The following is a 22,359-nucleotide window of genomic DNA, read 5'->3' as shown; positions in this document are numbered from 1 at the left end:
GTTGCTCCGTGAGGCGCTCTCCCATAGGGTTCTCCGCATTGCATCACAGCTAGGCCAAGATGCAGAGTTCAACAACCCATCATATCTGCTAACGACGTGGCTGAATCCATCATCTTTCTTACTGTGTCGAGCTATTTCGCTTTTGATTATTCTGGCTCGGATCTCCTACCAAACAGGATCCCTGCAAACCTTGAACGGCTGGCTGTTCTCTTGTCATTTAAAGGGTCCAGGTGACTCGGAAATTTTTGGCACGGTTCACGAAATACTCAACAACTTGCACCTATTGACAGCTGTGCTGTCGGGTCTGATAACAGATTAGCCGCCATGGCCTACACCACGGCGACCTCACCTCCGGTTCTGGATGCCGACACCCAATCCAGCTTAAAACTTTCCACATCTCTCCCTCGATCATCCTCATTACAACATGCTGCCAAATATTTCCCTTCCAACCCTACACCCCCCTCTGCGCCATACTTTACCTCCTCGCCTACCTCATTTTCTTTATCGGCCTATGCTGGTCCTGGCACCCCAAATGCCTTGACTCCAGCCGGCACCCCTCTCCAATCCGCCAGTGAGGGCCTTCGTGGTCGAGTGGCTCCTCTTCCCATTCCTGCACCTCTCGAACTCGGCGAGGCTATGATGGCAGTGCCTGAGGCATCTGGGGTCATTGACCCAATTGCTGCACCTTCCAAGGCCCCCGGCCTCATGCGACGTATCTCCCGAGGCGCCGCGAATAAGCTTACTAGGAGACGACAATCTGCCTCTCAGAATGATAAGCGAGACCGCAGCTCCGGACCTGTCATCATGCGCCGACGCAGTGACAGCAAGACAAGCAACCAACCCAGCCGAGACAATGCGCTCGAGTCCAGCAACGAAGACGAAACCAGTGAAGCTCTGGATGGCCTTGGGGCATGGGCCGGGTCAGAACCATCCAGCCTTCGCAGTGAAAGTCGCATGATGTCAGCTCGTGAAGTTGTTGGTGGATCTGCCGTCGCTGTCGCGCCCAAGGTGGACTCGGCTGTCCAACGGGGAACTGTCTTGACTAAAGTGACGAAGAAGCGCCGCAAGCAGGTTCGATTCTTCCTCGATCTTGACGCAGCAAAGGTCTTCTGGGACCCCTCCAACCCCGCGAAGCGTTTTTACATCGACGACATCAAGCAAATTCGAGTCGGTGCGGATGCGCGCAACTATCGCGAGGAACACCAGGTCCCCGAGGACGCCGAAAGTCGTTGGTTCACTATTGTGATCGCCGACTCTGAGCGATTCAAAGGCCGGGCTGTCAAGACCCTACACCTAATCGCTCCCAATGACCACATTCTTGACCTTTGGGTCACCACCCTCGAACACATCTCTCGGTACAGGATCGGCCTTATGGCAGGCCTGGCCGCCTCCGGTCAAAGTGAGGGTGTTCTGCAAGCCCACTGGCAACGCGAAATGTCCAGGCTATTTCCCCAGGGACCTCGTCCAGGGGAGGAGGAATGTCTTGACTTCGGTGCTATCGAAAGTGTCTGTCGCAGCTTGCATATCAATTGCTCGAAGAACATGCTTCGGGCCCAATTCACCAAAGCCGACGCCGGTCGTAATGGCAAGCTGAATTACTCGGAGTTCAAGGATTTCCTCTTCCGGCTGAAGGAGCGAAAGGACGTCAAGGAAATCTTCAAGAGCCGCGCTGAGCAGCCGAAGGCAGGTCTGACCCAAGAAGAATTTCTGGCCTTCCTTCGTGATGTGCAGAAGGAGAATGTCGAGGCGGATCGAGATCAATGGGTCGCCCTGTTCGAGAAGTTTGTACGGAGATCGAGGTCTCGCGTTCCGTCTGATGCCTCTCTCGACCTCGATGCCTCTTCGCCTCCACCTCGCATGAACCTTGACACTTTCTCCGCATTTCTGGCTTCTCCCAGCAATGGCATTTACGCGTCACGTGCTCCTCAGTCGCGATTCGATCGACCTTTGAATGAATACTTCATCTCTAGCTCTCACAACACCTATCTGCTAGGCCGCCAAGTTGCTGGTGCTTCAAGTACTGAGGCCTATATTAGCGCTCTGCAACAGGGATGTCGTTGTGTGGAGATCGACTGCTGGGATGGTGCAGATGGGCGACCAATCGTTTCCCATGGCCGAACTATGACCACTAGCGTCCTCTTCGCTGACTGCATCACCGTTATCAATCGATACGCTTTCATCTCCTGTGATTTTCCCCTCATTCTTTCTCTTGAAGTGCACTGCAACCCCGAGCAGCAGTTGGCGATGGTCAAGATCATGAAGGAGACTTTCAAGGAGCAACTTATCCTCGAGCCATTAATGAGCAATTGCTTCATCCTTCCATCACCGGAAGAGCTCAAGGGTCGCATCTTGGTCAAAGTCAAGACCTGCGACGAGGTGACAGGTGACCCTCGCCAGGACACAGTGAGCTCGATGAGCTCCGTGGGTACCCATGGTCGCAAGCGCAGTGCCAGTTCGCCATTCGTTCGCCCGACGCCGCCGCCCGATATTTCTCTCTCTGTCCCGCTTCCTCCACTCTCCAGCCCACCAACCATCGGATCGCAAGATAGTATCGGCCCTCTGATTTCCCAGGATCGACGATCACTGACTGCGACGAGTATGAGCAGTGCCACCGAGGATAGCGATGGCGCATTGATCTCTGCCTACAATGAGAAAAAGAAGCGACGCCGACAAAAGAGCAAGATAACCAAACCTCTCTCCGATTTGGGTGTTTACACCCGCGGATACAAGTGGCAAAGCTTTAGCTCCCCCGAGAGCAGAACGTATAACCATATTTACTCATTTGCAGAGCGAGCATTTGAGAGTATCTGCACAAGCCACGATAACAAGGTTGCTCTGGAGTCGCACAACCGCAGGTATCTCACTCGAGTCTATCCCTCCGGATTTCGCCTTCGCTCTTCCAACTTCGACCCGAACAAGTTTTGGCGCCGCGGTGTTCAAATGGCTGCTCTTAACTGGCAGACCTACGACATTGGCATGCAAATGAACCAGGCCATGTTCGCTGCTGGAACCGACCGTACCGGCTATGTCCTCAAGCCCGACTGTCTTCGCCTTCCCTCCCCCGACAATGACAACCAGAAGCGCAAGATGGAGCGACGCCTTGTTCGGTTCTCCGTCGATGTCATCTCAGCCCAGCAACTTCCCCGTCCCCGCTCCATCGGACCCGACGACAACATTAACCCTTACGTCGAAATCGAGATGTTTAGTGCCGACGATCGTGGTCAAAGCCTGGTCTTTGGCGAGGGTGGCATGGATGCTTCTGCTCGTAGTGGCATGTCTGGCATCGGCTATCCCCACCGCCGCCGCACCAAGATCGAACAGAGCAATGGTTATAGCCCTGTCTTCAACGATCGGTTCAAGCTTTCTCTCGAGACCAAGTACCCTGATCTGGTCTTCGTTCGATGGACCGTCTGGAGCTCTATGGACGGACGCAGTGCAGGAAATAACAACAGTATCCAATTGGCTACTTTCACTGCTAAGCTCACCAGTATCTCCCAGGGTTACCGTTACCTACCACTGTACGATGGCGGCGGTGATCAATACCTGTTCTCGACCCTATTCTGTCGCATCTCTAAGGAAGATCCGATCCCCGTCCAACGACTGGATCTCGAAGAACTCCGCGCCGAGCGCATGGGTATCCTGCGCCAGATCGGCCAGACAGTCTTCAAACGTTCCTCGTCCACCGACCGCGAAAAGGACCATAATTTGGAGCGCAGTGACCCTCCCACTCCCGAAGAGAAGGATAGTTCTCCAAGTCTCACACCGACAGTCTCCACAGCGTCCACCTCATCCTTCGCACCTAACGGTGGCCTGTAATTCCATTGCTCTTGGCTCAAACCTCAACTGGGAGGTTGTGAGCCAATTTGCTTCCATTTTTTCTTATTACATCTCTTTGGCCGCTTGTGCCGTGGCATTCTTTTGCATCTGATGACATTCGTTTCATCATTGGGAAGTTCTATTCTGTTATCATTGCCATTGCCATTTGTCGCAGCGATACCCCCCCTGGTTTTTAGTTTGCAATTGTGTGTATATCTGTCATTGCCTGTTTTCACTTTGTTTTTCCTATGTATCTATCAGCTTTTCATTGGACTCGGACATTTGTGTTTCGTTTCGGTCCAGGGTGTTCAACGCTTGTTTCTTTTTTTGTTTCTTATCTGCCTACTTTTGTCTTTTTTTCGGTTTCGGTTTCGGGCATGGGAAATTTGATCTCGGCGGAAACAGCCACTTATCCATCGCATTTGCGGGAGTCTCACATGGGAAAGATCATCGTGGCTGGTTCACCGGAGCGCAACACATCATCATCATCATCATCATCATCATCATCATCGTTCATCACACTTTTGTCTGGCATCTCATGGGCATGAAGGGCATAACTTATTCAGGGAATAACACCATTCGCATTGGTTGGATTTACTCCGGGAAATCGGAATGCTTTTGTTCCTTCCTCATTCTGCCTCTTTTTTGCTTCGTTTTCTGCATAGCCGTGTTGCTTTTTTTTTTTGCTATTTGACAACCATTTTTCTTCCCTCTTCACTTTTGCTTTTTTTTCCCCCCTTTGACGGGGACTCGGAATGGAATGGAGGGCTCCAGTAGGTGCGGGTCATCACCTACTTGTCTGTCATTTGACATCTCCTCATTTCTTCACTCCTTTCAACCTCCTCTTCTTGAGTGGTGTGTTTTAATAGATGACGCGCTGGGTCGCATGGTTACTATACCTCTTTTCGCATTTCGCTGGTCGTACTAGTATCGCTTGTAGTTATAGATCTGAGCATCTCATTTCATTGGGATCATAGTATACTCAATCAAATTTTTTCTTGGGAATTTATCGTCTTTTTCTCTAGTCTGAATATTTAGTCACCTCGCCGGTACTACTTGTATAGAGGAGTTAGGTGCGCGTATTTTTACTAGTACCTAGGTTCGGTGGTATATGCGTTGCAGAACTCATAGGGGAAATCATACTAGAGGAAGCCTGATCGAGCACTGTAGCCCGATCGCAATAAAATTAAACATCGTCTCGTCATAGTGACCTTATCCAAACGGCAGGTCTCAATAGCCATCAGTAAATACAGGACATAACAATCCACGCTCTCGATATCACCAGGATATGTACGGGTATCCAAACCAGTCCCCAAAGGACGAAAGAAGAAGAAGGCAATCCAAGCTAAATAAAAACCACACCAAAAAAGATCCCTAATATCCCCAAAGACTCCAAAAACCCAGCAAGATTTGAGGAATCTTCAAACCTTCTTCGCCGCAGCACTAAGCCCCTTCTGATCATCAGTAATCGACCTCCGCCCACCATAATAATGCTCCTCATCGCCAACTTCCTGCCCATACTCGACATTATACTCATCAACATCAATATCAACCTCATTCCACACCTCACTGGTCGCAGGAACGGGGAAAAACTTCGTCAGAAGCCAGTACACCCCGCCCGAGACAAGGACTCCAGTGAAATAGTTGATGTTGTAAATGTATTGCGCGCCGATGGGGACGTCCCGGCCGACTGCGCCGGCAAACCCGACGATGTTGATGAGGATTCCGGCGAGGTAGGAGGCGTAGGCGCGCCAGGAGAAGCCATATGTGTAGTAGTATGGGTCGGTTTTGCTGGCGCTGTATATGGCTTTGATGTCGAGGTAGCCGCGGCGAACGATGTAGTAGTCGCAGATCATGACGCCGGCGATGGCGGAGAGGAAGAGGGAGTAGGCGGAGAGGTAGGTGGTGAATTGGTTGGAAGAAGCGACGAGTTTCCACTAGGTTTGTTAGTTATTTTCTTCCTTCTGTTGCTTCCTTGTTGCTTTTAGATGGGTTGTGACATACAGGACAGATAGCCAGACCGAGAGCAGCACAGATGTAGCTACCACGGCGGATGTTGATATATCGAGGGAGAAGAGCTGTTAGGTCCGTGCCAGCGGAGACAGAGTTGGCTGAGATGTTGGTTCCTAGTTGGGCAAGGGCGAATCCAGTCGCGATGATGAAGATGCCGAAACGCTGACCGGAACTCGCACCATTCAAGAACATGCCGAGGAGGTCGAGGGGGTTCCAGACTGGGTCGGTGTCAAAGATCACAGAGGAAGATGATGACACGATAATGCCGATGAACGAGGTGATTCCGAAACCAATTGGGATGGTTAATAGCTGTGACCACAGCGCATCTTTCGGAGTTCGAGCAAATCGCGTGAAATCAGGATCGTTCATGATGAGGGCGGCGAAGTTGCCAATGCAAGTCATGATAGCCTTGACAATAGTCCATCCTAAGGCGCTTCCGTGAACAGTGTTTGATTGGTGTATAATAGGGCCAATGCCGTGAGCGCGTGAAATGGCCCACGCAAAGAAAGCAATGGCAGCAATAGGCGAATATATAGCTTTCGCGGTGAAAAGGTGGCGCACCTTGTGGACTGGGAACCACAATGCTGGCAGAGATAAGAGCCAGAATAGGAAAAAGCTGACGAAACCCTTGGTATCGACGCCAGCACTTGCGGAGATGCTATTGTGCAAGTTCCTGTAACTGGGCCAGATGGCCTCGATCATCAGGGTAACACATTCGCCTCCAATGTAGCCCTGTACACCATACCAGATGATGGCCATGACCACACGGTTGATGACGGGCCAAAATGAACCCCAAATTCCGAATGATGCTCGAACTGTGACTGGGAAGGATATATGATAGACAGCACCAATGCGACCGGTCAAGCAAACAAAGCTGGCGGCGATGAAGTATCCGATCCAGACACAGATCCATGATTGCCACCACGATAAGCCATCCACAATCATGGAAGACGAGATCATCCAGGTATTCTATAATCAAATGACGGTTAACTTTTGCTCCAAGTTTGTCTAACTTGGGGGGGGGGCCAAAGAACTCACAATATTAAGTGAGTCGGCAATCCAGAAGGCGATGTAGTTTAACCATGTCCATTGACGACGTTCTGGTTCAACTGTATAAGGCAAATAATTGTTCCCCGGTCAGTTTGACTTGTTTTCAATTCAAAGGTTGATTTTGAGGATATGTTTTGAAGATTTTCTCGATCGATTGATGAAACAGGAAGGAATATTGAATGAAAATGTTCGAGAACGATGACGGGTATATATTCGGAGCAATAATAGAAAAAGGAAAGCGAGAGTGCAACGGCGACGCGAAATCGGCCTGTTCAGCTCCGGCAATGATTCTCACCTGGCCGTAAATCATCGTTCGTAAGCATTAACTGGGCATTGTCGAGCCCCGGTTCATTGGACACGGTCGCCTTGTCGAGGATCCATTTGAGCTTCGACATGATGTGCCGGGGAGAGAGGATAGTTGGGAAAGAAGAAGAAATGCTATGCCACTAATACAAGGAAGAAGAAAGACGGGGTATAAAAATTGAGAACCTAAGAAGGAAGCTGGGGAACAGTATGGAGTAATAGAGCGTGAACTTCTAGAGTGACCCGGCCATGCGGGTAATGATATAATGAGTCGCATGGCAAGAGTAGCCATATCATCATCCAAGCTTGGATTTCCGGATCCTGTGGTCGCATCCCTGCTGGGTACCTCGAACCATCCAATGGACATGGTAAGATGATGCGATAAGGAAGCAATGAGCATCCACTGAGGCGTCGATCATTGCGAGAGTTGGAGTGGCGGGAGCCCTGTTCCAAAGATTGGTCCTATCACGGAAGCTGCCTGGACCGTGAGTTTGACTATTGTAAATTGTAACTGATGGCGATGGTATTCGAGTGTGCAAATGTAAATGCATGGATCGCTGATAAGCGGGTGTGGACGGACGAGTCAGTGGAGTCGTTCTCCGCAAACAGATCATACAAGTCTCTGATTGGCAGACCCCGGAGGGCGTATCTTTCAGCAACGAGGTGAGAGATTAGCGGTTATCATTGGTGAATCTTTAGTAGTGGCAGATTTGAGCTGACTCGATGGCATCGAGTAATAGATTGAATCACGTGTCCTATAGTTCGGGCCGACCCCGTTAGATATCTGACAGATATCTGAAGGTAATTTATTCATTATGGATCACTTTGACTAACCGTTTATTGCACTGGCTGATTATTTCTTCAAGTTTTTTATGCTACTGCTACTCCTCCTCACAACGACTGTCTAAGCAGTGCCTACGCTTATTACTTCCTACGTCGGACACGGTTGAGAGCTTGTCAAATGTGACATTCAATGGAACAAAGGACTGCTAAAGGGAGATAACGCAAGACACCCGTCGACGAGTGAATCAGTGAGATCGAACACTATAGGATGGTCTTCCAAGAACCCCAGGTGCTTAATCTCCCGACTTCTGTACAGCCACTGGGAGAGTATCGTACACAATTGGAAGCCGTGCTACTCTATCGGCGGAGAGCATCTCTGACAGGCGAGTCACCACGACGGAAAGAAGCTGTTTCAAAAATTAGCCCATGGCTCAATATTAATTTGAGAGCGTCGGTATGCGGGGAAGGGAGCTCCATAGGACAAAAGCCTGTATTTCTCGGGTCGGATTCCAATCCCGAGAGCGCGAGGTTTGATCTAGCCAGCATCTTGATATTCCCGATGAAATTTAGCCCTGCAGAGCCGCCCGCAGAGCTACCGACGATCCAAAATCATGAGAGATATGTAGAGGTAAACATACCATCAGACTCCTCCCAAGCACGACCAGCACCGAAACCGAGACCAACCCACGCGGGCCAGGCCCTCCGCTTGAACAGCAGAACCGAGAAGACGACACCGAAGGACAGACCGAGGGATGACTTGATAATCATGGAGGAGATGGCGCGGTCCCACTATCGAATTGTACGGTTAGCCCATGTCTCCGATTCCTCCCGCAATCATCAAAATGTAAATTGATTCCCATCAACGAAGAAAGAAGCTCTCCAATTCGGCCGCCGTATTCAAGCCAGAGCTTAGGAGAAAGCTCTGCAAGAGATCGCTCATACCTTCTCGTTAAGCAGAGCCTCGCTAACGGGCTTGGTGGCCCGCGCGACCCGGGTCTCACTGGAATCGGCCATTGTGAAGGATCTAGGATGAGATATATTAGACTGAGCTCTTAGATGTATGTCACAGGCCACATTAAGCTCACCGGTAAAGAAATGACGGGTGTAAATGAGGGTGAATACGACGGAAGTGAAGAGTGCAGGGAGAACCCGCAGTTTGAGTGAATCGCCGGGCGGCGAAGGCGGTCGGGCAATTTGACCGCGGGTTTTTTTTTTGGTCTTCACTTTTTTTACCTTCTCCGCATAAACTAAACCCCTCTTTTCGACACGCAAAGACTGGTTTCGAGAATGCCTTTTCTTGCGGAGGTAAGTGTGATACCACTGCTCATTTGAAATTGTGATGTGAATCTCTCTGACAGCTGATCAAATAGCCCCGGAGCTCGTCGCAAGAGGCGCTCCTCCGCCTTGAGAAAGGTAGCGACTCACCAACTACTCAACTGCACGAAGCAGCGCAAATCCTCGGCATCGACCTAGCTCTGTGTGAGAGCCACCCCGAGACGTACCCAAATGCAAATGCATACAGCACGGCTGCCCCAAAGGAAGAGTGGGTGCTACGATGGTTGTTGAAGAAATTGAGAAATGGGAAAAACTTCCGAGTCGAACCTGAATCCTTCCTCCTGCTGCGCCAGCTCATCGATCGGATCACACCCAAGAATTTGGCGACCATTCTAAAGGACCAGAAGTTCTTGTCCGTTCTCTGTGATGTTGTGTCTGACCTGGAGACCGATGTATCCCTGACCGTTGGCGATGGAGTGTCGATTCCTTCCGCAGCTTCCGACTCAAGTCATACTTTGACCAGCTCCCCACCCGCAGAGAGTCGAGGTTCACATGGCATCAAGCGAAAGAGAATGGGTGACGATGGCACAGATCCCATGGATATCGATGAACAGCCACAAAACCCCGCCTCTTGCTTCCTCGCCTTCATTCGCGCCCTGGATTGTCTGTACGGAATCGTCACGTTAACGCAGCAGACATTGAGTACCGATGAAACCGCTCATTCTCACCTAAAGCTGGCTCTCAGAGGCGTGCCGGAGACGGTTGCTGGTTTGCTGGGGAAGGCGCTCCAGGTGTCGGCTGTGGCCATCGCCCAATTTGCGCATGCCGGGCAGACCACCGATCTGCAGCACTTGGTTTTTGTGTTTCCTTCAATGCTTGAATTGTGGGATTTGAGGTCTTACCGCCAGGAGGATACTGATCACAAGGCAAGCAATGACTGTTTTGCGGAATCTTGCTTTGCCTATGCCCTCAGACTCCAGCTCTGCTTGCGGGCCATCAAACTGGATACTGATGAAAGAGCTCATCTTCTCCATGCAATCGAGCGAATTATTGCGGTGCATGTACTTCTTCCAGCACGGGCAGCTTTCTTCGATCGTGGTGGCTCCGGTATCGACTATTCGAAAGAGGATCCCGATTGGAGCTCGGTTAAACCGGTAACGGATACATTCCGGTCAATCATTCGGGAGCCCTCTGTGGCTCATCAGCCTGCGGGTACCTTGAATGCCCAATCTGTCTATCCTGCCTGGAAATCAATTGAGCTTCTTCCCGAACTCTTTGATAACGCTGTTCGTGCAGTTCCGAGAGATGACTTCCGTCGGCAAACTGCGGAGGCTCCGTGGTTGGAGACTCTGTTTGTTGCAGTTGCGGAGTTAGCATATTCTACGGCGAAAGAAGATGAGCCGGAAACATACTCTTCTCGCTTCGTCTCGGTGCTGGAGGAGCTTCTCCATGTGGCCCTGTCCCGAAATGTTGGTCTGTCACTCCATACCATCCTGACACATGCTGGCTACACCGGTCTTCTTCAAGAGGGGTTGGGGCATGTCCAGTGGAACGTGACTGCACTTATCGTTAGCCTGGGCGTCGACGTGTTCCTTCCTAACTCTGGCTTGCGTGACTCTCGCAAGCTGCTGGATGCACTGCTCGAAAAGATTATGCTCCAGTGGCACGAACGTGACACTAAGCAGAGCGAATACGACATTGTGAAGAACAAAGTTGTTATCCCTCTGCTTCGCGGTTTCGCAACTGCCAGAGACCTCTCGGCTTTCGCAGAAGTTTGGCAAGGGCAGTTAGTAATTCTTGAGGAGGCTCGTCTTCAAGACAGCAACCTGCCATTATTCTCGGTGTGGGAAGACGATGATCTGTGCAACATCTACGGTGACTTGGTGAAAACCTCGCTCACAACCTCGAATTTCGCTGCCCAAATGCAAACCGCCGCCTCCGAGATCAAGGCGCCTGATGGCAAGGTCTCTGGGGCTTCTGAATCGTATGCGAAGTTTGTCATTGCGGAGGCTAGCTTCCGAGGAAAGGCTCTGGCTTTAACCGATTCCGAGGAGACGCTTCCTGCCTTCCTAGAAACGTTGACTGCTACTCTATCTTCAAAGCAGACTCTTCACTGGCGTTGGCGTTTGTGGCGATTTTTGCGAAATGTTTTCCGCAATACTGTACAATCGGGTGACAGTGCTCTCAAAGAAGCATTCCAGCCCTTGGGAAACATCGCCTCAAAGACAATTCAACGCAACCACCGGCATCTCAAGAAAACGCCACTCGCAGCATTAGAGTCCTGGGAGGCATATCGCTTCATCTTGATGATTGTCAAGGGAAGGCCCAGCAAGGATCAACTGGAGACATTTACCACAGTATCTGAAAAAATCACCGATTTCATCGTATCAATCTCAGCCGGTGATGCTAAGAAATCGATGAAGAAACCATGGAATGGCCGAGTGGAGACTCTCAATTCCCCGGCGAACCTGGCCTTGGCTTACTTCCTGGCGAATCTCAGGGCCCCGGATATCTGGAAGCAGGTTGAGTCCGACACGCGTTCTCGTATGTTCGAGCACCTCCTCTCCCTAGCTGCAGCTCAGTACCAGTCATCATCATTGTCCTTGGAGGCAGTCTCGGATGACGCGAGATTCCTTCAAGCATGGGCTAGTATGGTTTGCCATGAGTATCTGCTCAGCGTTCAGGTCATCGTACCTGATTTGGCTCTCCTTCTCAACAAGAACATTGAGAATGAGTCCCCCCCACCGCCGCCTCTACGTGGAAAGCTTGCAACGCATTCCCGCCTCGTCGATCACTCGCGGTCTGCGAACCGTTCTTTTGGACAAGTTACACAATGTTGTTCTTCAGCAAGATAGTGCACCAGAAGTAACGGTTGGTCTGCTGACCATGATGGCCAAGCTGGCAGCGATGCCAAAATGCGACGCCGCCGTCACGGGTGACTGGGAGCCAATCTGGACTGCAGCTCGTGCTATCTCTTTGGGCGGAACCGATTTGGATCTCCAAATCATGAAGTCTTTCCGTTCCCTCCATTGCGCGATCATTGCGAAACTTCTGGTACTCTCTGAGGATGATCGGATCGAATCGTTCAAGAAGCTCTTCGCAAAAGTATCCAAGCAGGCTTCCAAATTGCGTCAAATTGATCGCAACTCCATGGCTTGTTTCCTCCTCCGCCTATCTCTTTCAGAACTATGGGTTCACCGCGCAAAACTACAAAAAGCTTTTCCTGCCGAAGAGCTGGACTCTTGCCGCCAAAGTGTTTTTAGCTTGGTATTGGCTGAAATGAAATCCGTCAAAGACCAATGCAGAAAACAGAAACTGGAAGAGACCATCACTCTTATCAAGACGATCGATGCTTTGGAGGACTTCGAGGATATGGCTCTAAACAATATTGAGGTGGAGAAATTCTTGAACAAGATCGAGCATTATATGGAGATGTCGATCGATTCAGGCCCTTCTCGATTGATTCGCCGTCGTCTCTTGGCAGTCAGAGGGCCAGAGAAGAGCATCACTGATCCAGTGCTCCAATGTGCCGAGACTCTTACCCTACAGTCGCTCTACGCTGAGGACCAGCAGCTCTTTATCCGTGCCACCACTGAACGATTCCGCTCTATGTCTGCCGAGCGCATCGGCGAGGCCATCCGCGACATTCGGAGATTGGGACTAGTTGAAGAGGATTCTGCGTGCCGACTCCTGGTGGTTTATCTGGCTCTTATCGCTCTTCCGCCTGTCGAAGACAAAGAGACTGCAGTGGCTCGCGAGCTTTCCCTCCTTTGTACAGCTTTGGGTGAAACCGTCATGCACAGCACTTCCATCGACCAGTTCTGCTTCGCCACGGAGTGTATCACTCTCCTCCTCCGCGTTCACGCTCGCGCTCTCACTCAATCCAACATCGACTCCCTCCTTACCACCATCGCGGCATCGGCCTCGAAGGCCGGCCCTCGCATCTCATCCAAGTATGCACCTACCATCTTCACCCGCCTCTGTCGTCTCTTGGGCACGGTCCTTGGTCTGCAGCGTATCAAAATTGGTGGCCGCTATCATATGGTCAACACTGCGATGGTCCGCCTTCTAGGGTGCCTATTTGCACGATCCCGCAAGCGCTCTCGTTCTGCACGCTCCCAGCCTAGCTTTTCGCAGCCATTGTGGCTCGCTCCACTCGAGGTTTCTCACGCGACACACTACACACGTCTCCTCACTACACTCTGTGACCCGACGCTGTCCGCTGTGCTTCGTCCCCAGCCTGGCGCCTCGCGTGAGGCTCTGATTGACGAAACTAAAAAGGCAAAGAGCATTGCCGGTCAGTACCTCAAGTACGTTGTCGCGGAGTACACGCAGTGCTCTCTGCGGGGTGCACTCTTACCTGACGTCAAGGCTGCACTTATGCCAGGTCTGTACGCTGTGCTGGACGTGATGTCGAAGGAGACTTTGCGGTCACTGAATGCCGGTTTGGATGCCTCCAGCCGGGCCGTGTTCAAGTCTCTTTACGATGACTACGTCAAATTCGGAAAGTGGAACCAGGCGTGATCTACCCAAGTATCATCGGCCTTTGTGTCTTTTTCTTTCTCTTTCTTTTTCTTTTTCCTTCAGTTGCATACTTCGGTGCCCAGGTTATGTACAATTACTCCTTCTATTCTAGACATGATGATATCCCTCAATGCATTGACGAATCTTGCATTAATTGTGTAATATTAAGTATCTGCGTGGATCTCACGCGAAAAATCCCAGTAGTTTTTCCCGGTGTTGTACAAGATTTTGGTGCTCGCGGAGGAGCTGTGCTAGACGGTTTTGCTTCCAACCCAGACTATCGTCCAAGATGAGATGAGTGTAGGCGAAAACACTCGCGTCGAAGAGTCCAGGGTTCGGCCTTCCAAAGAAATGGTCATCGTCTCCTAATAAGGAAGATAGCGCCTCGAATGCGTTTCCGGCGTCGCCCTCGAGTTCCGCCACGTCGATGTACTTTGAGGTCTTGAGAAGCTCGTCGCGAGCTGCTTGTTGTAGTTGCAGTCCAAGTGCAGTTCGTACGAGAGTGTTTGAGGTGGCCGGGTCCACGTACAGTCGGCGCGCCACGGCCTCGAAGTTCTGGCTGTCAAGATACAGCATATATAACTAGCCCCGCGTTAGTTCTCAGTTCCTTGACCACACCACCTCCATAGTCTTTATCCCGAGGACCATCACTCACCCATGCAGTGCGCACCCTGGTGTCTAACAGGGATGCGTACACTTCGAAGCGCAGGTTTAGCTGCTGTTCCTCCTCGCAATGGACTTGTTCAATTGCCCATTTTTGCAATTTATGGGAGGGAATGGCGTTCGCTGTTTCGATTGGCTGCGATGGGATCAAGAAGGGGAGAGCGCCAGTCGGCGACGCGTGGTTGTTGGAAGGGGTGGTTTCGAAGTTGATTCCGACGAATTTGAGATACGCCTAGATAATAGAAACATCAGCTTCGGAATGTTCCAGCGATGCGCCGTGGGTCCCCCTATCTTTCACTTACCTGCCATTTCAGGCACTGCGGGTTAAATGAAGGCCGGCCATTGCGCGCACCAGCTGCGTCGGTGAATACAAACAGCTGGTTTCCTTGTCGGCGAGACGGAGATCGTTGTGGCAGATCGTTGGACGGATACGTGGCCAAGGGGAACTTGTCGAACAACTTCTTGATAGGGGGAGGAACGGTAAAGAATGAGGAAGCTGTGCCGGGCTGTTGAGCGCCCTCGGTCGTCTTGGGGGGGCATGGCGTAGTTCAAGAATATGCAAGGATTTGCAGTGAAGATCGGAGTAATCAGGAACGGCCGAGGCGACGTCAACTGACGGGCGGTGCCAAGGCCGGATGACTAAGGATCTCCCCGCATTGGAGAGTCTTTCTCATTTCTCTCATTCGCATCTTTGGTTCTTTGGTTCTGCGACTCGGTTCCTGGCGTTAGCATCTCTCGTCGATCTGTCGTCACCGATGACTTCGACCCAACTTTCGTGTTCCATCCGTCGGCCATCCTCTCATTAAATTCCTAACCCCGGCGTTCCGTTTAGCCCCGCCCGATATCCAATCGAAGCCACCCCGTCGCATTGTCGCAAGTGGAAAAGCAGCCCTGGATGCACAACGCGCTCCAATCACCAGTCCTCTGATCCTACTACGTATATAACGGAGGTTCACCCTAGGGGTATTCGAGCACGCCTTATCTGGATCTCCACCGCGGCACCCGGTATCAAGCGCGCATAGCCCAATCTCGTCATCGACGATCACTTCCTCAGTCTAAGCCCCTCGTTCAAGCCTATTCTTCTCGGCACCCGCCAAAATGCCTTTGGATGAAGAGGGTGCAAAATGGTCCTGGTAAGGTGGTATTCAAAACCCAACATTTGGGCTCTTTGCTGACGATGCTTTGTTCAAAGCGAACCATGCATTCGCGGTCACCGATCTTCAAAATGTCAACACTTCGACAGACTGATGATGAAAGTCCCCAAAGCTGGTCGCCCTCTCGCAAAATGTCCACATCCAAAAGGATCATGCAGCTGTCAGCGAACTCTTTCGATGATGATCCGCATTCCCAAAGGTAAATATATCTGCTTTCATTGATCATACGATTACTAGGAGGCAGCCCTAACAAATTCTATTACTAGGTACTGGTTGCGTTTGCCGCCCCATCGATACACCTGATGAGAATTCTCCTCAAAATTCAGAGCCTACTAGTGGTACTCGTGCTTCGCTTTCCTCTCTGACTACATCGCCGGCTCCTTGCAAAGTTCAAAAACCGGGCAGACGACAAAGCAGCATCCAAGCCGTCCCCGAAAACATTGCCCGAGCCCTCGAAGCCATGCCTATCAATATCAAGTATGAGGAGGGGGCTAACGAAACCCCCGCTCGCCTTTCGTCTTTTTCATTGGATCACAAGGTCTACTCTCATAATGCCTATCAAGCCATGAATGCCCTGCCAGAGGCATCTTACGCTCCGCCGCAGGCAAACGGATCGAGTTGTTGCTCTAAAAAGCCGCCCCCTCCTCCAGTTGCTCCTAGTGGAGGGGGATCTTGCTGTAGTGGAAAAGCTGGCAGCGGAAAAGCTGGCCCGCAACCCACAGCCCCCCTTGTCTCCAATGTGCCTGAGCTGCATCAACAACACCAACAACAACATTACCAACAAGGTTACCAACAGCATCAGCAGGAACAAAATAGCTGGAATGGCACGTCCTACTCAAATTTCACGCCAGCTCAGATGGCATGGCGTAACCCTATGCCCACTGCTCAGCCTGTCCAGGGCCAGTTCATACATCCCTATGGATTACAAGACAACCATGTACCCCAGGTATACATGAATGCTTACTCACAAAGTGGTCCGTCTGACGCGTACTCTCATACGGTGAATGGTCTTGGAATTACGCCGAGCTCTATGTCATCTTACAATTCCACGCCATCGCAGAATTCAGTTTACACCCCTACCAATATGAGCGTTGATCCGTCCCATGATTGTCAATGCGGAGAGGAGTGCCAATGTTTGGGTTGTGCATCTCATCCTTTCAACAATACCACTCGCCAACGTGTTCAAGAAATGGGTGAAATGATGACCATTGGTGGTGGCAAGTCAGCAATCGAGACGTATCAGTCTCCCACCTTCTCGGGCAGTCACAATTGGGAGCGCTTCAATTACCTACCCCAGGGGTTGGATCACAGTCAGAGCATACAACAGCAAAACTACGAGCCATACTCGGATCAGTCTCATGTGCCCCAAGGCTCAAATTTCCCTCGCCCGTATACTTCACCAGTTGCAGTCGGCCAGGTTATGAATGAGCAGCTGATGCACACCTCTGAATACTACACTCTGGAGTATCCGGTAGGAATCCCTTCGGCTTGCTCAGACGTGACAGGCAGTTGCCAGTGTGGCAATGACTGCAGCTGTGTAGGCTGTCTGACTCATAGCGGCCACAACGGGCTACCGCTTGAGGCTCCTTTACAAGAGCCCGCACTCCCTGTTCACAGCAATGATCATCTTGTTTCATCTGGTGAACAAGTGCCCGCGACGACTTCTAGTATGCAAACCTCTCGCATCCCGGTACTTGAAAACTTATCAGTTCCGTGCTTGAGTCCGCGCACGCTGGAGACATCGATGATTTAACCACGTCTCAAATCCCGAGCATGCCCTCGATAGGGCAAATTACAGCTTCACAATGATACACACGACAATATATCTAGACCATGCAAAACTTCGACGATCACGCTATTTGACATCCACTATTTCAAGCCAATCTTATTCGATACCATACAACCCTTCTCAATTCAGCTGCCAAGCCAACCCCGAAACAAACGCTCAGTTGTCAAGCTTTCAATTTAATCTTCAGCTAGCCATACTTCTCCACATGGCCCGCACAACGAACATGGAGCGCACCTGGCTAGCAAAACTCTTTCAGCGCTTTCAATTTCATTTCAATAACGACCTCAATCTCCTCTCACTCTGATCGTCTCTGAAGATCAATCACTCTCAACGCAGTCGTGAACCGCCCTGATCTTAATTGAGCCAGAATCACGATCTGTTCCAAGCGGCTATCAGTCATTCGCAAACTATGGAGTACACTCGAAAATAACCTTATATTCGAGAGTGTTCTCATGAATTTGTCACATAACTTGAAGCTTTCCTCTATTTCCAAACCCGCGTACAAGATTCCCATCAAAGCATTCTATCAATTTTTCACATGATACCACGCCAGATCATTTATCAACAACAGAACCCATCGTGTTCAGCCATTCCACAATGTCAAACGAGCGGTTTGCTCGGACGAACTCCTGGTGGCTCTTGGACTGCCTGAATCTGCATGCCACACTTACTTGAAAACACATGCACTGGGTTCGTGAATCTTCTAGGTTTCGGTACAATCGACATTGATATCTCCAGTCGGCCTACGAACAAGAATGGGGGTCACGTGGAGTTTCAATATTACCTCTTGACAGACTGGCGGAATGTTCTGCTCCGCCTTGCAGAAGCTACTCATGTGATACACGTAGGATCACCCTTTGCAGTGTCATTGCACCAAATCTCCATAAACCCACCTCCTACGTAAAAGTCAATCCTTGGGAGTGTCTGACGAATGCGTCATGTTCCGCTCTTTTTTCAATTTTCCAATCCCGACAAAGTAATAGGTTGATGTCTGACAACTTGTTCAGCCCTGACCAACAGATGGTTCTGCCTGAATCTGGTTTTGTATACGCTCAGAAGCAGCCTCGTATCCAACCCGGACAAGTATCTTACTTCATGATGAATATGAGCAATTTCCCCAACCTCAAATCGATTGAGACAGACAGATTTTGCCCCCATCAAGGCGTTGCCCTGGCCTTGATGGGGGTAAAGGCATCGAAATGACACCAGCTCGAGTCTTTCTAGAGCATTTCCAGCAGTGCATGAATATTGGGGTCTCACTGCCAGATTCTCTTTGCCTACGTCATCCAAACTCGAGATTCATCTCACCAGGATCAAATCGGTCAACAGCGTCCTTATTGACATCATTTGCACCAAGCTCTATGATGAGGCAGTGGCCATGCTTCACGGTATCGCCGACGGATTTGAATATTGTCGATTTAGCACATATTTATCACGTCTCCATATCGCCCTCCTAGTACACTCGGTGAGATTGGCAAGGTCATTTCTCCTGTCTGGAAAATGAAGACTCTCATTTCGCTCTATGGTCAACCGTAGACGAATCCGAGGTCTTCTGTCCGTTCTTTTTCGACTCTTGTCGCACGATGTGCTTCATACCTCACGCCGTTCGATTTGGAAAGATCGAGCGTTGCAAGGCCATCGTCAGCTTGGACACAGGGCTCTACAAAGGGTATGTATGGTTGCCCCATTGTTATACGTTAATCACACTAACACAGCGACCGATAGATTCAGATTTGTTCAGTACTACAGTTTTGAATCCTGCGAGAACTGCACATTTCAATAACGTTTTACTCCGCTTCATGACCCCTTCAGGATCATTTCCTCTCTTCTTTAATCGCCTCAAACTCTTTTATTATTCAAGATGGCAGGCCATCTCGTGTTCCTCTCCGGAACTTTCGGCGAGCCTCCATCAATCGATTTGATGTCCTCTCTCGCTATCCTACGCACGATTTACGACGAACGATGATACCCCCATTAGACATTTCCACTCTAGCAATGTTTCTGTCAGTTCTTGCTTTAATATTTATTTCGATACAAACCAGTTGAATATATCACGAGTCCGCCAAGAAACCAGCGTGCCAAATAATCACGTGTAGACTTGTAATGGAATGACCCTCAACTTACTGGCTGCAAGGTTATTTCGGGCACCATTGCTAACGGGGCTTTGCCCCTCATGTCACCTCCGTCGGTCATGGACCATTTTGTCACGTTTCCCAAGCTACAAGCTGGTCGTTTTCTCCAATAATTCGCTCCACTGCCGCGCTATACTATGCATATGCATATATACTTACTTTCCATCCATTTCATGCATCAATTAGCCATCCTTCGCCCCGATAAGAAGGCGACAGTCCAATATGACCTCAAGCCCGCATCTCGATGCTATTATGAGGCTGGAGAAAATTCCCATCGCTATCGTAGACCTAGCACTTACTGTTAGCTAGTAGTCGCCACTGATACTCACTTGCCAGAACCCCCCCTCTACACGGGACCCCCCTTTCCTAATAATCATTTCCTGAATAGTCTTCGCCACACTAGTAGCAGGGACGATTCCTTACATGTAGTCAATATAGAGCCTTCTCTGGGCAGCCCCAGTGATCGCAAAGGGACCCTTGAGGGGTGAAAGTGGAGACCTCGATATATATGTAGTAGCTTCTGCGCTTAAATCAATAGTGTCCCCACATAGGACTAGTCAACCTTGGAAGCCAAGCTATAGTGTACCCTCAAACTCGTACAGACCTTGTTCCGAAACAACGGTTGACTCACGTTTCAACCGTTACGGCGCCTGGAGGCAATCACGGACCAGCAAAATGTACCTAGTAAGTTCTGTAACATACCCCACACAGAGGGTATGGAGGCGGGGCCAATAATGGATCGGTTGCGTGAACTACGACAGGGATCGAGAGCTTGAACCACATGTTCTCAAGTACGATAGCTAGTACGGTCCACTTACCAATCGGCCTTGATCTTGGGGTTGATAGCTTGGATCTACGTCTACGGGTGGATGCAGGAGTGCGGCGTTCTAGGCTTCATAGACCAAGGTTTTCGCCAGAATAACCGATCCTAACAATTTCAAGATACTAGACAGGATAAATTTTACCTATTTCTTTGATGCTGGCTATCCACCAAGGATCGCTACTATGGAGCGCTGTAGGGAGGGGTGGATGGACGCACGGTTTTTCACACAGATTTCATTGTATTTGACTGAATAGTCACAGAGAAGAATCGTCACACGATCATGTCGCCATTAGAGACAGGTAAGGAAAACGGGGACCGAGGCCGACAGACAATATTTCCATCCAATATTGGGGGGAAAGAGTAAATGAAGAGACAAGAGGAGGAAATAAATCACGTAGGAGACGAAGAGGAGTGAGGAAGCAGAGAAAATGTGAAGATGGAGAAGAGAGTCAGGAAGGGAACAAAACTTGGCGCGAAAGATGAGCATCAATCTTGACCACATAATCTGGAACGCCGTGCCAGACGGAACATATCAGCTCGTGAGGAATCGAAGGTGAAAAAGTGTCAAAAAAAAAGGTGTGACGTAGAAGAAAAAATCGGCAAGGCTAAGAAGAGAAAAATAAAAGACGCCGCTCAGCGCAGTAAAGAAGAGAAGAGAAAAGAAGAGAAACACCAGCTCAGACCACATCAATGCGGCCATCCCACACATTCTATCATGACAGCGAAACTGGGTCATCGCCACGAGGAAAAATAAAAGTCGTTCAGTATACCGTAGCCCCAAATGGAGCTGTTTCCTTTAGATCCTCCACTAAATCCTCAACGTTATTTAAATATCTCCCGAGCAGAGCCTGCTTCTCGTCTGTTGTCCTCGTATCGCGCGCGATCTTTGCTGCCGCCACCGGGGAATGCGAATGTTGGGACATTGGGCGCGATGAGAGCTTGCTCGGACTGCGCTGCAGGCCCGGCGGGCTAGATATAGGAGCAGAGCCGGGTCCAAGGATCGGAGTTTCCGGCATGAGGTAAAAGTATAGGAACTCAACGAGTTTGAGCTTGACTTCACGGGATGTTGCGCGCTGTTTGAAAAGCGATGTGACAGTCAGAAGGCCATCAAGATCTTCAAATGTGCGGGTATTGGCAGGGCAGTCGAGGAGCGCTGTGACGAGGGTGAGGAGAGTTGATGATTGAATGGCTGGGCAATTGATTGGATCGAGGAGATCTAGGAGGAGATTCATGTAGATTTCGCGGGCGAAGAGAGTCCGTGATGGTGGGTGGAGGAGGAGGGCGCCCTGGATGAGGTCGAGGGTGCAGACGATGAGCATGTCGTTTGTGCCATTGCTTCCGCGGCCGAGAAGGTGTTCGAGACAGGATACTAGGCGCATAGCCACTGCACGAGAAGACGTTAGTTTTGTTTTCTTTGTTTTCTTTTTTTGTGATTTGTTGATTTTTGTTTTTGTTTTTGTGCATAATCCGCCGTGGTGATATATCACGTTTTGCGTGGTTCGGTGTGTTTTTTCTTTGCAGGAAAGGCGATAGCTCATACGCACCATTCCATTGAAAGCTCTCCTGGAGCTTGAAAAATTCTCTAAATGCCGGGTCATCGTGCAAGTCAATCAAGGCTTTTGGCACGGGCTGGGATTCCACAGCCAAATGGGATCTCCGACGGTCGGGTGGGGATTTGGAAACGGGTTTTGAGAGGCAAATCTGAGCCAACAGGCCCTCTACCTGTCGCAGGCCTTTTCGGACCTTGCTGGGCTCATGAGAGGAAAGATAGTCGAAGGAATGCGCCAACAGAGTCTCCATGAGGGAAGTGAAGATGATGATTGAGGGAGAGAGAGAGAGGGAGGTGTTGTGTTGAAAGCACAACGTTTAAAGAGAAAGAGAAAAACACCCCGGCAAAAAACTCTTGATTTCGACAGGGTCCCAAGGTCAGCTGAAAAAGCGCATGGCCTTATATCCCGAGAAATGGGTTCAAGTTTAGCTGAAAGTGAAAGGCTGGGGTGGTCCGTGTGGCAGTGCCGATGAGGTCAGATCGGG

The 22,359-nt window shown here is 50.3% G+C and overlaps 7 protein-coding genes across 7 annotated transcripts; 3 read left to right on the top strand and 4 right to left on the bottom strand.

Moving 5' to 3' along the window:
• Window positions 1-324: 324 nt before the first annotated feature.
• Window positions 325-3,816, top strand: N7533_009643 (putative 1-phosphatidylinositol-4,5-bisphosphate phosphodiesterase Plc1; the record flags this gene model as incomplete). The annotated part of the gene is made up of 1 exon (XM_057106293.1): window positions 325-3,816. One exon carries the CDS (start codon window positions 325-327, stop codon window positions 3,814-3,816), a length of 3,492 nt encoding a protein of 1,163 aa, XP_056957742.1.
• Window positions 3,817-5,237: 1,421 nt separating this feature from the next.
• On the bottom strand, window positions 5,238-7,274 carry N7533_009642 (nucleobase cation symporter-1 family protein; the record flags this gene model as incomplete). The annotated part of the gene is made up of 4 exons (XM_057106292.1): window positions 5,238-5,753; window positions 5,821-6,798; window positions 6,868-6,938; window positions 7,175-7,274. The coding sequence occupies 4 exons, from the start codon at window positions 7,272-7,274 to the stop codon at window positions 5,238-5,240; spliced, it is 1,665 nt and encodes a 554-aa protein (XP_056957741.1).
• Window positions 7,275-8,322: 1,048 nt separating this feature from the next.
• On the bottom strand, window positions 8,323-8,979 carry N7533_009641 (MICOS complex subunit MIC10; the record flags this gene model as incomplete). The annotated part of the gene is made up of 3 exons (XM_057106291.1): window positions 8,323-8,372; window positions 8,604-8,754; window positions 8,908-8,979. The coding sequence occupies 3 exons, from the start codon at window positions 8,977-8,979 to the stop codon at window positions 8,323-8,325; spliced, it is 273 nt and encodes a 90-aa protein (XP_056957740.1).
• A 273-nt stretch (window positions 8,980-9,252) lies between these two features.
• On the top strand, window positions 9,253-13,764 carry N7533_009640 (ribosome biogenesis protein URB2; the record flags this gene model as incomplete). The annotated part of the gene is made up of 3 exons (XM_057106290.1): window positions 9,253-9,270; window positions 9,336-12,040; window positions 12,096-13,764. The coding sequence occupies 3 exons, from the start codon at window positions 9,253-9,255 to the stop codon at window positions 13,762-13,764; spliced, it is 4,392 nt and encodes a 1,463-aa protein (XP_056957739.1).
• Window positions 13,765-13,947: 183 nt separating this feature from the next.
• N7533_009639 (putative mitochondrial outer membrane protein (Sam35)) lies at window positions 13,948-14,954 on the bottom strand (the record flags this gene model as incomplete). Its single annotated transcript, XM_057106289.1, has 3 exons — window positions 13,948-14,346; window positions 14,420-14,659; window positions 14,730-14,954. Coding segments are annotated over 3 exons (864 nt in total), but the record flags the coding sequence as incomplete, so codon positions are not given.
• A 571-nt stretch (window positions 14,955-15,525) lies between these two features.
• N7533_009638 (copper fist DNA-binding domain-containing protein) lies at window positions 15,526-17,334 on the top strand (the record flags this gene model as incomplete). The annotated part of the gene is made up of 3 exons (XM_057106288.1): window positions 15,526-15,560; window positions 15,620-15,780; window positions 15,848-17,334. The coding sequence occupies 3 exons, from the start codon at window positions 15,526-15,528 to the stop codon at window positions 17,332-17,334; spliced, it is 1,683 nt and encodes a 560-aa protein (XP_056957737.1).
• A 3,752-nt stretch (window positions 17,335-21,086) lies between these two features.
• On the bottom strand, window positions 21,087-22,125 carry N7533_009637 (cell division control protein 14; the record flags this gene model as incomplete). Its single annotated transcript, XM_057106287.1, has 2 exons — window positions 21,087-21,709; window positions 21,870-22,125. 2 exons carry the CDS (start codon window positions 22,123-22,125, stop codon window positions 21,087-21,089), a joined length of 879 nt encoding a protein of 292 aa, XP_056957736.1.
• Window positions 22,126-22,359: the final 234 nt, after the last annotated feature.

The sequence above is a fragment of the Penicillium manginii genome (assembly GCF_028828005.1).
Source record: "Penicillium manginii strain IBT 31320 chromosome Unknown utg000006l:1.0-4164085.0:1.0-4166146.0, whole genome shotgun sequence".
Classification (NCBI taxonomy): domain Eukaryota; kingdom Fungi; phylum Ascomycota; class Eurotiomycetes; order Eurotiales; family Aspergillaceae; genus Penicillium; species Penicillium manginii.
Note: the sequence above shows the minus strand (reverse complement) of the source record. Positions and strands in the feature narration are given on the sequence as shown.